The sequence below is a fragment of the Globicephala melas genome, chromosome 16 (genome assembly GCF_963455315.2).
Source record: "Globicephala melas chromosome 16, mGloMel1.2, whole genome shotgun sequence".
Classification (NCBI taxonomy): domain Eukaryota; kingdom Metazoa; phylum Chordata; class Mammalia; order Artiodactyla; family Delphinidae; genus Globicephala; species Globicephala melas.
The window spans coordinates 33,490,808-33,504,141 of NC_083329.1; the positions used below are offsets into that span (position 1 = coordinate 33,490,808).

The window sequence follows — 13,334 nt, forward strand, 5'->3', positions numbered from 1 at the left end:
TTACTTTATTAAAACATTACTCCTAAAAATCTATGAGGTACAAATATTTACTAGTTTACATTTATTTTAAATATGCAAATAGAACAAGATTTGACAAAACACAGGTAATTTTCACTACTATTCCAATGTTCTCCATTTTAATGCAGGTGCTCTTCAATTTCTGCTAACCCTAATTCTGGCAGACCTGAGGAGAATATGCCTCACTGATTTCGTATCTAAAGTCAAGACTTCCCAGGGAATAGCATATATATACCAGTAGGGTTTCAGGGTTACACAGTAGCAAACTCTCTGACAGAAATCAGTAGTGTCCCTAGAACAAGCAACGTACTCACACCAATATAAAGGAGGTGGTTGCCAACTCCTCTGGTTTCCTTTCTGACACACTCAAATTATGCTTAAAGACACCCTGTATAGCATCCTTTTCAGATGAAAAGTTATGCATGACAGATAATGTCTTTTGTTTAATTCCCCTGAACTTCCTTGAATGCTGAATCAATGCATAAGTGAAAGCAGAGAAAGAAAACCTATCAGCACCTACGTCCTATTCCTGCCAGCAAGATTTACCCAACAATGACCAGGATTTTCTCCAAGAGGTTTTTATCCTAACTGAGCAATTTTTTTTCCTTAACTCCTTCTCTTTTGAGCTTATAACCTGTACTCTTCCCAATTTTTAAATAACAAATAACACAGTAATTAAATCTCAATATACAATAAATCTCCTAAATTATTTGAGAGCTTAGCCTCTTATGAAAACTGAAAATTTCTTAAAGATCATATTAGATTCAGATGTTTTCTCTGCAACCAAATAACTGAGACTTTAGAGTCTCATCATGAAATCACTTAATTCTCTGGCCCTGCTCTTATTCACATATAAAAAGAACCCTAAACATTTTTACTATAAGAGCTCCAAAGCATCTTTTTGGTCTAAAAATCTAACTGCAAAATATGTTTAAACATAATAAAAGAGCTTTAAACCCAGAAAGTTATTTTCCCATAATTCTTTAATGACAAATTAAAAAAAAAATGACTCAGCTCAATTTTAGGCCACAGATATAAATTTTTAAAACAAAAATATGTCAGAAAGCTGATAATCTAGAATAAATTTAAATTTACATATTTTAATACTAACTATGCTTTCTGTATTCTGAACTACAAAATGAAAATAGCCAATGTTATTTAGTAAAGCTAATTTTTAAAAATGTAAGTATAAAAAGCCTTGCTAAATGAAAAACAGTATCATAGTTAAATAGAATGACTGGATATTGAACTAACAAAGATGACAAATATTTTTATCAAAGACAGAAGGAAAAAATAGATAATCTTTTCCGCTGTAGCATCAGTATACAACATTTACCTTTTAGAATGCTAGGAGTTCATGCACAAAAAGAGCCAGAACTGAGGGGACAATTCTAGTTCTAGTCAGTCAGTAGGGAAGCTTTAGGGATAATTACACATAATATTATGACTAAGGGCTTTTAACTTTGGTGTTATAAATGTGGTAAAAAATCAAATAACAGGACTTCCCTGGTGGCACAGTGGTTAAGAATCCACCTGCCAGTGCAGGGGACACAGGTTCAAGTCCTGGTCCGGGAAGATCCCACATGCCGCAGAGCAACTAAGCCCGTGCGCCACAACTACTGGGCCTGCGCTCTAGAGCTCGCAAACCACAACTACTGAGCCCCTGCATGCCGCAACTACTGAAGCCTGCGTGCCTAGAGCCTGTGCTCCACAACAAAGACAAGCCACCACTATGAGAAGCCCGTGCACCGCAACAGAGAGCAGCCCCTGCTTGCCACAACTAGAGAAAGCCTGCACATAGCAACGAAGACCCAATGCAGCCAAAAATAAATAAATAAATAAATTTACTTATTTAAAAAAAATCAAATAACAATTAGAGATCCACTGTCTCTTCTCTGTAAATAAACAAAATAAAAGTTAATTCCAAACTGCTAAATTTCTATACTTTCTACAGTTTACTTCCAATCTACCATCCACATTGTGGCCAGAGTAAACTTTCTAAAATATTACTCCAGTCATGTCGTTTCTTAGTTAAAAATTCTTCAACAGTTCCCCAATGCCTGCAAATGAAATATAAAAACTCCAAGCTCTAGTCTCACATCTTATATTGTAGTATCTCATCTGCTCCTACGTCTTATGTGCCTACCATGTGCCAGGCTACACAGAGTGCTTTATACACACTCACTACCTCATTTAATTCTTAAAACCACCCTATGAGTTATTTCTCTCATTTTACAGATGAGGGAACTGCAATTTAAACAGATTAAGTGACTTGCCCAAAGTCCTACTGCAGCTAGTGAGTGTCAACATCAAGAATCAAGCTCAGGTGTAAGTCTGAAGCTTATGTTCTTAACTACTGCATTATACTGCTCTGCTTTAGATCGGAACTTTAGAATGTTCAATGAAAAGAAAGATAGGCATAAATTATTGGTAGCTCTTGGACCATTAGAGCTCTGCTAATGAAAACTACCACTGTAATAGTCTGTCATTCCTTTTCAATGAATACTCATTTGTATCCACTGTTCTTCCAATGCTGAATGATATTGTGTGTTATGTTATAAGCTAATGTCTTTAAAATACATGTTTAGAAACTTTGGTATAAGAGACTAATAGAGTATGATGAAGCTTAAGGCAGTGGTTCTTAAACTTGGAGTGCATCAGAATCACCCAGAGTACTTGGTAAAGCCAAGGGCTCCATCCTCAGTTTCTAATTCAGTAGGTCTGAGGTTGCATTTCTAGTTAACCCCAAATGCCACTAAGATATGTAAGCCTTCCAACGAGATAATAGTCCACTGAAGAGTCATGGCCTAAAAATCACATGTTAATGTTTCACAAAAATAGCTATGATAAAGATACATTTCTTATTAATAAACTTACCTCCGGTGTAACGACTCTGAAAATTTAAGGCTGGCATAAATAAATTCTTTAACTTGAATATAAATATGAGGCACTGATTGAGACATGGGCAGTTTCTTTGGGAAAGATTGCTGTTGAAAGAAAAACAAAGTTGAAACTGTTGCTGAAATTTTAGAAAAAGATATTCTAATCACCTCAAAAATGTAAAAATTAAATTGATTTCACGTTTGAATTAGTAGTTAATACTTGCATTTTAAAGTCTACTGTTATCCCATTATTTTTAAGATTTTAAAAAGAATTAAAATATTTCTGAAGAAAATAATGTGGCAATTTACCTGTTTCTTAAATCACGTTATCAGACTTCTAACAAGCAGAGAAAGTATGTAAGTGTGTGTCCTGATGATAAGTATCCTGCAGAAGATGCTTAACTCTTTGCTTCCTTGCAGCCGTAATACAGAGCCAGGTTGGCATGAAAGTTATGGGCCAGCTTCTTGGCTCAGTGTCATCAAATAATTCTAAGACTCCCTTCACTTGCTTGAATGCTAATTTAAGAAAGTATCCACTTCATTCCAGAACTCCTAGAATACCTTACAGCAGCTTTCTGAGCTAATATGAAGCTAATGGTTTGCAGTGTGCTTCTTGGCTAAAATGCTTTACCAGCCAACATCCATGAGCAAATTCTCAGTCTCCAAAAGGTAAACTCTCCCGAAGATTGTTACCAAAATCCCCCTCTTTACGCTTCATGAAGCCTAATCTACTTCAATTTTCACATTCATTGCAACTTAGTTTACATCATTGAAAACACCCTCACGAAGGTCACCAATGACCTCACAGGTGTTAAATCCAATAACTTTTCATGTTACCTGATTCACCTGAACAATCTGACACAATGGGCCTCCTGCTTTTTTTTTTCCCCCCTAAATAAACCCCCATGTTATTTATTTACTTTTGGCCACTCCACGGGGCATGTGGGATCTTAGTTTCCCGACCAGTGATCAAACCCGTGCCCCCTGCATTGGAAAAACAGTGTCTTAACCACTGGACCACCAGGGAAGTCTTGCCTCCTGCTTCTTAAAGGATCTCTCCTTCCTTGGAATCCATGACCCACACTGGTTTTCCTTTGTTTCTCTACCTTCTCTATATCTCCTCCTCTAGCCATCCCTTAATTGCTACTCCTTAGGGTTCTATCCTACACTTTCTTCCCTTCTTACCACACATACTATCCTTAGAGAATCTCACCTACTCTCACCATGCAAGTGCCAATATCTCCCAAATCTAAAACTCTAGGCCAAATCTTTCTCCTGAAGTCCAAATCTGTATATCTAACTAACATTTGAACACCTCCATTTAGCTGTAACATTTGAGACATTCTCAACAGAACCAAAAGTGAAATGATCATCCCTTCTTTCTAAATCTGCTCCTCTTGCATTTCCTATCTTAGTGAATGCTACCACCAGCCAAGGCAGAAATGTGGCTATCACACTTGTGCCTCTATCTTCATCATCCCTCATATGCAAGTGATAATCAACTCCTGTCATTCCTACTTCCTAAATATCTCAAATCATATTCCACAGCCATAACTCCCATTCAGGTCACCAATCTCTCTTGCCAAAATAACTGCAACAATCCCCAAGCTAGTATCCCAGCCTTACTCTTCTCCAATCCATTCCCCACACACTAGCCAGAGAGATCTTTCTAAAGCACAAATCTGATTATGTTTTTACTGCTTGAAATCTGGTGGTGACTTATTCGAGCCATCAGGCTAAGCTCCCTAACATTGTTTACAAGGCCTATTATAGCCTGCCACTTTCTACTTCATCTTCATTTTTTGATCTTCGTCTCCTGCACTTCATTAACCTTGTACTTTATACTGCAGAATTACAGCCTTTCTCCATGCTGTTGCTTCTATCTTGAGCAGGGCCAACTTCTGTGAATTGTAATTTCCTGTTTATTTAATCTATCCCTCACTTGACTACAAGTTCCTTGACAGCAGAGACTGAAAAACTAGCACATAGCACAGTGTCTACTAGATAGCAGGTGAATGATAAATATATGAATTAACATATGTACTCTTAGGTACCTCCAGCAGAAAGAAACTTACAATAAGCTGGTAGTGAAAACATTTGCAGAGAGCAGTCTCTCTCCAAAACTGGTAGGTTCAACCTTTCCAAATTTAGGAACTGAATTAGGAGTACTACAAAAATCAACTAAAGAGTTGCTATTCTTTAAAATCACCTTATAATAATGTAAGAGCTAACTCACCTCCAAGTTATGTTTTACAAAATAATGAAACCAATATTAACTATTTGAAAGATATTTCAACTTTAAGAATTGATTTTAATGACATTAAAGACAACATGAACATGTTCTTATTTTAGCCAAAGGATCCTAGTTAAATTAGCAAAGCTATCTGCAAAAAGACAGATGTTAGCATATATGTTCAGTCTTATTCCTTTCTCACTTGTAATTTCTGCTGAAAAGAACTCATGTTATTTGAAAGACAATTTCACATCTTTTTCAATCGTTTTAATTGAAAATTATACTTAAAATAGGAAAAAATTAAATATGTAAACACACAACCAAGAGACTATTACTAAATAACTTATGGGATTTCTAAGTTATCACATTTAAATTTTCCATGTGCCTTTTGCCTTAATGATAGTTCTTTTTAATGATGAATAATACACAAACCAATGAATACAATTCCTAACAAGCTTAATCCTCAGATGCCGTATATTTTGGAAGTACCCTACAAGCAAAGTCAAATATCCTTTTAACTATAAATCTATTTAGAATAGTTTAGTGTAATTAGAAGAGACATTAGAGATTATTTAGTTCAACCTCCTTATTTGACAGATGAGGCAAAATGCCCAAATAGGGTAAGTCACTTGCCCATAATAAGCCACAGACAGAGCTGGCACATGAATCCAGACCAAATCCAGCGCTCTTTTTGCAGATGCTATATCCTGAACACATTTATTACCAGTAACTAAAACAAAACAAAGCCAAGCTGTGAGACAGAGAATATTCTCATAATATTTCTTTTTTAAAAAATACATTTATTGGGCTTCCCTGGTGGCGCAGTGGTTGAGAGTCTGCCTGCCGATGCAGGGGACACGGGTTCGTGCCCCGGTCCGGGAAGATCCTACATGCCCTGGAGCGGCTGGGCCCGTGAGCCATGGCCTCTGAGCCTGCGTGTCCGGAGCCTGTGCTCCGCAATGGGAGAGGCCACAACAGTGAGAGGCCCGCGTACTGCAAAAAAAACCCCACAACATTTATTTATTTATTTGTTCGTTTGTCTATGTATTTATTTTTGGCTGCATTGGGTCTTCATTGCTGCATGCGGGCTTTCTCTAGTTGCGGTGAGCGGGGGCTACTCTTCGTTGCAGTGCGCATGTTTCTCATTGCCGTGGCTTCCCTTGTTGTGGAGCACGGGCTCTAGGCACGCGGGCTTCAGTAGTTGTGGCCTGCGGGCTTAGGTGCTCTGTGGCATGTGGTATCTTCCCGGACCAGGGATCGAACCCGTGTCCCCTGCATTGGCAGGCGGATTCCTTTTTTTTTTTTTTTTTTTTTTAGTATTTATTTATTTAATTTTTAGCTGCGTCGGGTCTTAGATGTGGCATGTAGGATCTTCGCTAAGGCATGCAGGCTCTTCATTGCAGCGTGTGGGCTTCTCTCTAGTTGTGGTGTGCAGGTTTTCTCCTCTCTAGTTGTAGTGCACAGGCTCCAGGGTGCGTGGGCTCTGTAGCTGTGGCACGTGTGTTCCAGAGCACGCAGCTCTAGTTGAGGCGCACAAGCTCAGTAGCTGTGGCATGCAGGCTTAGTTGCCCCGTGGCATGTGGGATCTTAGTTCCCTGACCAGGGATCGAACCCTCATCCCCTGCATTATAAGGTGGATTCTTTACCACTGGACCACCAGGGAAGTCCCGGCAGGCAGATTCTTAACCACTGCGCCACGAGGGAAGTCCCTCATAATATTTCTTGACAGGGAAACTTTGATTGGGGTTTCAAAAATACAGAACTAGAGGGCTTCCCTGGTGGCGCAGTGGTTGAGAGTCTGCCTGCCGATGCAGGGGACACAGTTTCGTGCCCCAGTCCGGGAAGATCCCACATGCCGCAGAGCGGCTGGGCCCGTGAGCCATGGCTGCTGAGCCTGCGCATCCGGAGCCTGTGCTCCGCAACGGGAGAGGCCACAACAGTGAGAGGCCCGCGTACCACACACACACAAAAAAACCAGAACTAGAATAATTATTCTGGTCTTTTGTGTGTATTAGAATACAATTAGGTATATGCAATGGCAGTGTTAGCTGTAATCTAAAAGCTATGCATTAAATTACTTGGTCCTCTATTTAGTGACTATTACACGTAATATGCTTAGTTTATGTACATACAAATGTAACATAAAAATTTACAGTCACAATTCACACAACTCATTCAGAATTCACTCTTGTTCATTATTAAGGGATAAAAATGTAGAAAAGGACTAAATTATAAAGTGTTGAAAAAATAAAAAAGATTAAGGGAAAAAAATCAAAAATGCAGAGAATGAAAAAGGTGATAATAACAGGAAATATGATATCCTTTTCTCATAAGATCTAATTCTACTCAGGGATACTGGATTGGTACAAGTGTGTGTGTTTCTGTGTGCATGCACGCATATGGGCAATCAGGTGTATTTCCAGAATACTCTACGTGCTGGTCTATTTCCTTTCTCTAGCCTGTCTTTTGTTCAGACATCTTGACTCCAAAAATAGACATTCTTACTTCAGGAAAAAATCTACAGGTGGCTATTGCCTTCATACACCTCTTACTTAACCAAGATAAACTTTTTTTTTAAAATAAATTTATTTATTTTATTTTTGGCTGCGTTCAGTCTTCGTTGCTGCGTGCAGGCTTTCTCTACTTGCAGTGAGCAGGGGTTACTCTTAGTTGCGGTGCGTGGGCTTCTTATTGCGGTGGCTTCTCTTGTTACAGAGCACAGGCTCCCAGTGCGTGGGCTTCAGTAGTTGCGGCGCATAGGCTCAGTAGTTGTGGATCGTGGGCTCTAGAGCGCAGGCTCAGTAGTTGTGGTGCATGGGCTTAGTTGCTCACGGCATGTGGGACCTTCCCAGACCAGGGATCAAACCCGTGTCCCCTGCATTGGCAAGCGGATTCTTAACCACTGCGCCACCAGGGAAGTCCCCAAGATAAACTTTTTATACAAATATATTTCTAGAAAAAAAGCCACAAAATAAGATCTTCCACAGTGATGGAAATTTCAAAGAAATTCTCTCTTTCCTTACAATATTCTCCTATTCCTATAATCTACTCAACATTTAGTATATCTAATTTGGAATCCACCCAATGATAGTAACACCTGCCCTGGGAATCCACCTAATATTTGGGACAAGGGCTCCTAGTAGCCCCAAGAAAGTCCTTTCTTAACCTCACCAAAATAGTAGTAGTAGTAGTAACATAATCTTTAAAAGTTAACAAAACATAATTAATTTTCTCAAATAACACAACAATAACAAAGGCCTCAAAAGAAGCTATTCTCACTTACAATATCAGATTAATATAATGTAGCAATAAAAATGATTAATTTATTTTTAAGAAAATTCTTGAATTAAATACTAGCTTGTACCTTTTCAATGTCTGGATCTTGAAAGGGAAATTTACTGATGACTGTTTTATATTCTTCTTCATTAACAATAGGGATGGGACTATAATTATCTTCTTCAAAAATGTCCCTGTTAAGAAAGAAGACAGAATTGAAATTTAATATTAGAAAACATATCAATAGAGTGCTATAGGACAATACTTTTAAAAAACCCCAACTATTACAAAATCATTTTTTGTGTGTCAGTTAAAGTTCTAAACAGGAAAACAGTGCCTAATCACTTAGAATTCTGAAATTCAATAGCAAATAAGTCTGTCCCTCAAAATTAATGTGCAATCTCTTCTTTCCACTTGTTTATTTTACATCCTCTCAGCACTTTAGTTTTTATTTTCTAGTCTAGAACAATTCTCAACATGATATAGTCTGAATGAACTCATTACAACTAAAAATGAGGTGAAGAGTATCCCAGACACACTTCTTGATAGGAATAACTCTCAAGTTGTATGTTTTTTGTCTTCTCTTTCCAACTAGACCCTCAGCTCCTTGAAGATAAAAACAATGTCTTCCATTTGTTTGTCTCTCATAATGTTGTACTTAGAAAAGGACCTTTTATACTCAGTAAGTCAGACACATTTACTACTCACCAAATAGGCAAAGTCATATGACTAGTTTTAGCCATTGGACCACGAATACAAGTTACATGTGTTGCTTTAAGTCTAAAGCATTTATGAACTAACTGTTCGACCCTTAGTCCCACAGTGATAGGGGAGACCACCATGTTGAGAAAGTAGAATTACAGATGTCAAAAGCTCAAATCTTGGACTACTAGACCCACTACGGACTTCTGTGCAAGTGAGAAATAAAATGCCAGTGTTCATCCAATGAGACTTTGAGCATTTTTGTTATCGTAGCCTAACTCAGCCTGTCCTAATATACCTGCTGTCCAATCAACTTGCTTTTAATCAATAATTCAGTTTGATTTTTATGTACTGAGCACCTATTGTATGCTAGTCTGGGCTAACTCTGATGAAAACTCCCTACCCTCATGAAAATAAAAGCAAGATCACTGTTCTCAAGCTTAACAGGAAACATAGATATGCAAACAAATTATAATGTTTATAATGATGTGCTATACGTACAATAAAAGAGGCGCAAGTTTCAGAAATAGGACAAAGGAGGAAGTGATTAACTTTATCAGAGTAGGTGGGGGACATCTCATGAAAAGTTTTACAGAGAAGCTACGGGCTCTGTAGGGTCTTCAAAGATGAAAAGAAACACTTCTAATGAGATTATGGGAGAACAGCATTTCAGAAAGATGGAACATAACATGCAAAAACATAAGGGGAGAAAAAGTATGAGTGTGGGGAGGGCTTGAGTAAAACCACAAGTAGTGCAGTACTACTGGAGTATAAAGTATTCAAGGGACATGGTTTAAAATGAGCCTGGGCAGATGGACAAACTGAGGCACCCAGATTTTATCCTGTAGGCAGTGGAATACCATAGTAGGTTTTAGGCAGAGGAATGTCATAGGAAGACTTTCACAGAGTGGAGGAAAAACTAGGAAAAGGACAATAATGAACAGAGAAAGGCCAGTTAGAAAGACTGAATAATCCAAATAAAAAGTGACGAGAATTTGAATTAAAGCTGTATTTGTGTAGGAAGAGAGGAAGTGGCAGAAACAAGAGTTTTTAAGAAGTAAAATACATGGGATTTGGAAACTCAATGAGGATTATGAGGGAAAGTATTATATAATCCTGATGAATCCGTGGTTTCTAGACAGGGCAAATGATGTATACCTTACCTCATCAGAGACATTTGCTGAGGTAAGGAACATAAGAGAAGGATATGGTTTGGGCAGTGGATGATGAATACCTAATTGATAAATGGCTCTGGCATCTTAATGAGAGGCTGGAAATAAAGTCATATGCTTGTAAATCACTGAGGTGCACAAGGTAGTTAAAATACGACTCTGTTTGGAGCTAGGCAATCAAGAATATAAATAAAACACTAGTGCTCTCAATATAGGTGGAGAGAACCACACATGGATAAACAAAGTATGACAGTAGTCAGATCATAAATTCTATCATGGATGTCATCAAGTTTTAATTATTCAGTACTGATAACTTACTTTTTCCCCATTTAATTGTTAGGTTGTCAATTCACTACTTGTACAGTCTTTGAAGATACAGATCAAGGACAAAAAATGCTTAAAATCTGCTACTTCTTAAAAATCTAAGCAAAAAGCATGACCTAGAACAGTACTGAAAGTAGAAGTCAAAATATATTTTACAATTGACATGCTATCATTTGCTCTCATCCATGATGATAATGGAAGATAATGTTAATCCTATCTCTTTTTGAAAGAACCCATTAGCTTTTCAGAGAGAAAACAATACCTCACAGTTTCCCCAATCTTGAGGAACAATCTCACTACTAGAAGTCTTAAGATAGATAAGAGAGAATAGCTGGTTCAATACAAATCTATCAGCAACTGTAAAAACTTAAACACTCTTCTGAAAAGGGTAAGTTAATAACAGAAATCCTATAAGTAAAGATTTTTATATACAAATATATATAAATAAAGATATATCACATTAGCTCATGGCATATATATTATATATTACCATCCCTATCAATAAGCACTACCTCTATTTCTAAAATACTAAATATCAAAAATTGTTAATATTTATACATGACTCATCTAAGACTGTCAATTATTCATTTGGGACAACATCCTGACAAGATCACTCCTATGGAATGTTAATACAAAAAGCTTAAATAAGGATTGATTTAGTTCATCTTAATAGAAGTGTATAACCTTGTAAACCACTTCGGTATTTTAAAAGATTTCTATCACAGTATTCAGAAGGTCAGCCCTCCATAGGTTTTGAAAACTGATGGGGTAAATGCCAAGCTAGTGTTAAATCATTTAACATATTTTCTATTTTAATAACATCAACTTTTATTGCCACATTGTTTCTGTCATATTTTGGCTAACCTAGATGTAAGCTCTCAAGATTGACTTTTTGTTGAAACAAAGAAAAAAAGAAAGGAAGGAAGGGAGAAAGGCAGAAAGGGAGAGAAAAGTTTTTTTAGAATTTAAAAAGGAGGGAGTTGATACTTCTTTTCATGGCAATACAAAATTATATAGTTATTAAAATACTTTGTGCCCCGAAGGCAAGTGGTTAAAGTGAAAATAATTGTCCTAATTAGATACTTTAAGATTTTTATTTTAACAATTATGTTGTTTGTAAAAATAGCACTTTCCCCAAACAAAATTTATAAGCCATAAATTTTTGTCTCTAGTACTAAATACCACTGAATATTTACAGCCCCATATCTGGGGAAAAAAACTACAGAGATTAGGACTAAAAGTAGAACAATTCAAAATTGATTATAATTGGTACAGTCACTGTGGAAAGCAGTATGGAGGTCTTCAAAATATTTAACATATATTAACCATACAATCCAGCAATTCCACTTCTGGGTATATGCCCAAAAGAACTGAAAACAGGGACCCAAACAGATAACTGTTCGCCAAGGTTCATAGTGGCACCATCCACAATTGCTAAAAGGTGAAAACAACCCAAATATCCGTAAGTGGATGAATGGATAAATAAAATGTGATATACATAATGAAATATTATTTAGCCTTAAAAAGGAATGAAATTTTGACACATACTACAATATGGATGAAGCTTGAAGACACTATGCTAAGTGAAATAATCCAGACACACAAAAAACAGACAAATCCAGACACAAAAACCAAACATTGTATGATTCTACTTATATGAAGTACCTAGAGTAGTCGAATTCATAGAGACAAAGCAGAATGGTGATTGCCAGGGACTAGAAGAAGAGAATGGGGGTTACTGTTTCACTGGTACAGAGTTTCAGCTTAGGAAGATAAAAAAGTTCTGGAGATGGATAGTGGTGATGGTTGCAACAATGTGAATATACTTAATGCCACTGAACTGTACATTCATAAAAGGTTAAAATTGTAAGTTTTATGTTATATATATTTTACCACAATAAAAAATATTATAAGCATTTTTTATTGCTAAATGCAAAAACCAATTACTTTAGCATCTGACAAACTTTTTCATTACATTAAGGCACCATGGCTTAGACTAACCTGAAAACTCCAGCCCATTTTTTAAGCAGTGTTTCATTGTATTGATCTCTTATTTCAAATAAAAGGTCAAAAAGTCGGTTCACTGGAAAACCATAACCCTAAAACACACACAAAAAAGCAGATAAACAAGTAAAATAAATAAAGATAATCACTTTTTAAAGTTCAGAATACTAGAGAACTGTTTGAAGTGATCACTGTATCACATTGTATGCCATCCTAACAGTATGAAAAAAAGATATCCTTTTGACTTTCTACTAAGTTGTACTAGGTAAAAAAGAGTCTAGAAAGAGTTTTATGAACTGGAATAATTTTTCTATTTCTTCTCTCTCTTTTTTGTCTGGATTACACTGTTAACCTTAAAAAGTATTAGAAGTCAGAATTGGAGAAAAAGTTCAAGATTAGTGATCTATACATCTGTGTCTTGGGAAGTTGCCTCTAAATAAGATACAAGAAGAAAAGAGAATACATTCTGTCCGAAACATGATGGTTTCCTTTTGTACCTTCAATTTAACACTGACTTTGTTGTACAGGGAAAAGTTATCAAACGTAACACTCCAAAACTTTATTCCTTTGCAACTCCAAATCCATTTGAAATGCTACCCATATCAGGACCTAACATTTCTGCTCGCCTCAAAGTTGTCCCTATTCCCCTTCAAGGCTTACGTCTTCATCTTTGGTCTTGATCCTATCTCCTCCTGCAGGAACTGCTCCATGGATTATCTACTC

General features: G+C 36.8%; 1 protein-coding gene across 2 annotated transcripts in view; it reads right to left on the reverse strand.

Moving 5' to 3' along the window:
• Nucleotides 1-13,334, reverse strand: part of EXOC6 (exocyst complex component 6) — a 194,976-nt gene that overhangs the window by 100,410 nt on the left and 81,232 nt on the right. For both annotated transcript variants that reach the window (XM_030865100.2, XM_060286255.1), the window contains exons 13-15: nucleotides 12,609-12,706; nucleotides 8,498-8,603; nucleotides 2,896-3,005 (exon numbers count right to left, since the gene is read on the reverse strand). In XM_030865100.2, the coding sequence (XP_030720960.1) occupies nucleotides 2,896-3,005; nucleotides 8,498-8,603; nucleotides 12,609-12,706 (314 nt within the window). The remainder of the gene's footprint in view (nucleotides 1-2,895; nucleotides 3,006-8,497; nucleotides 8,604-12,608; nucleotides 12,707-13,334) is intronic.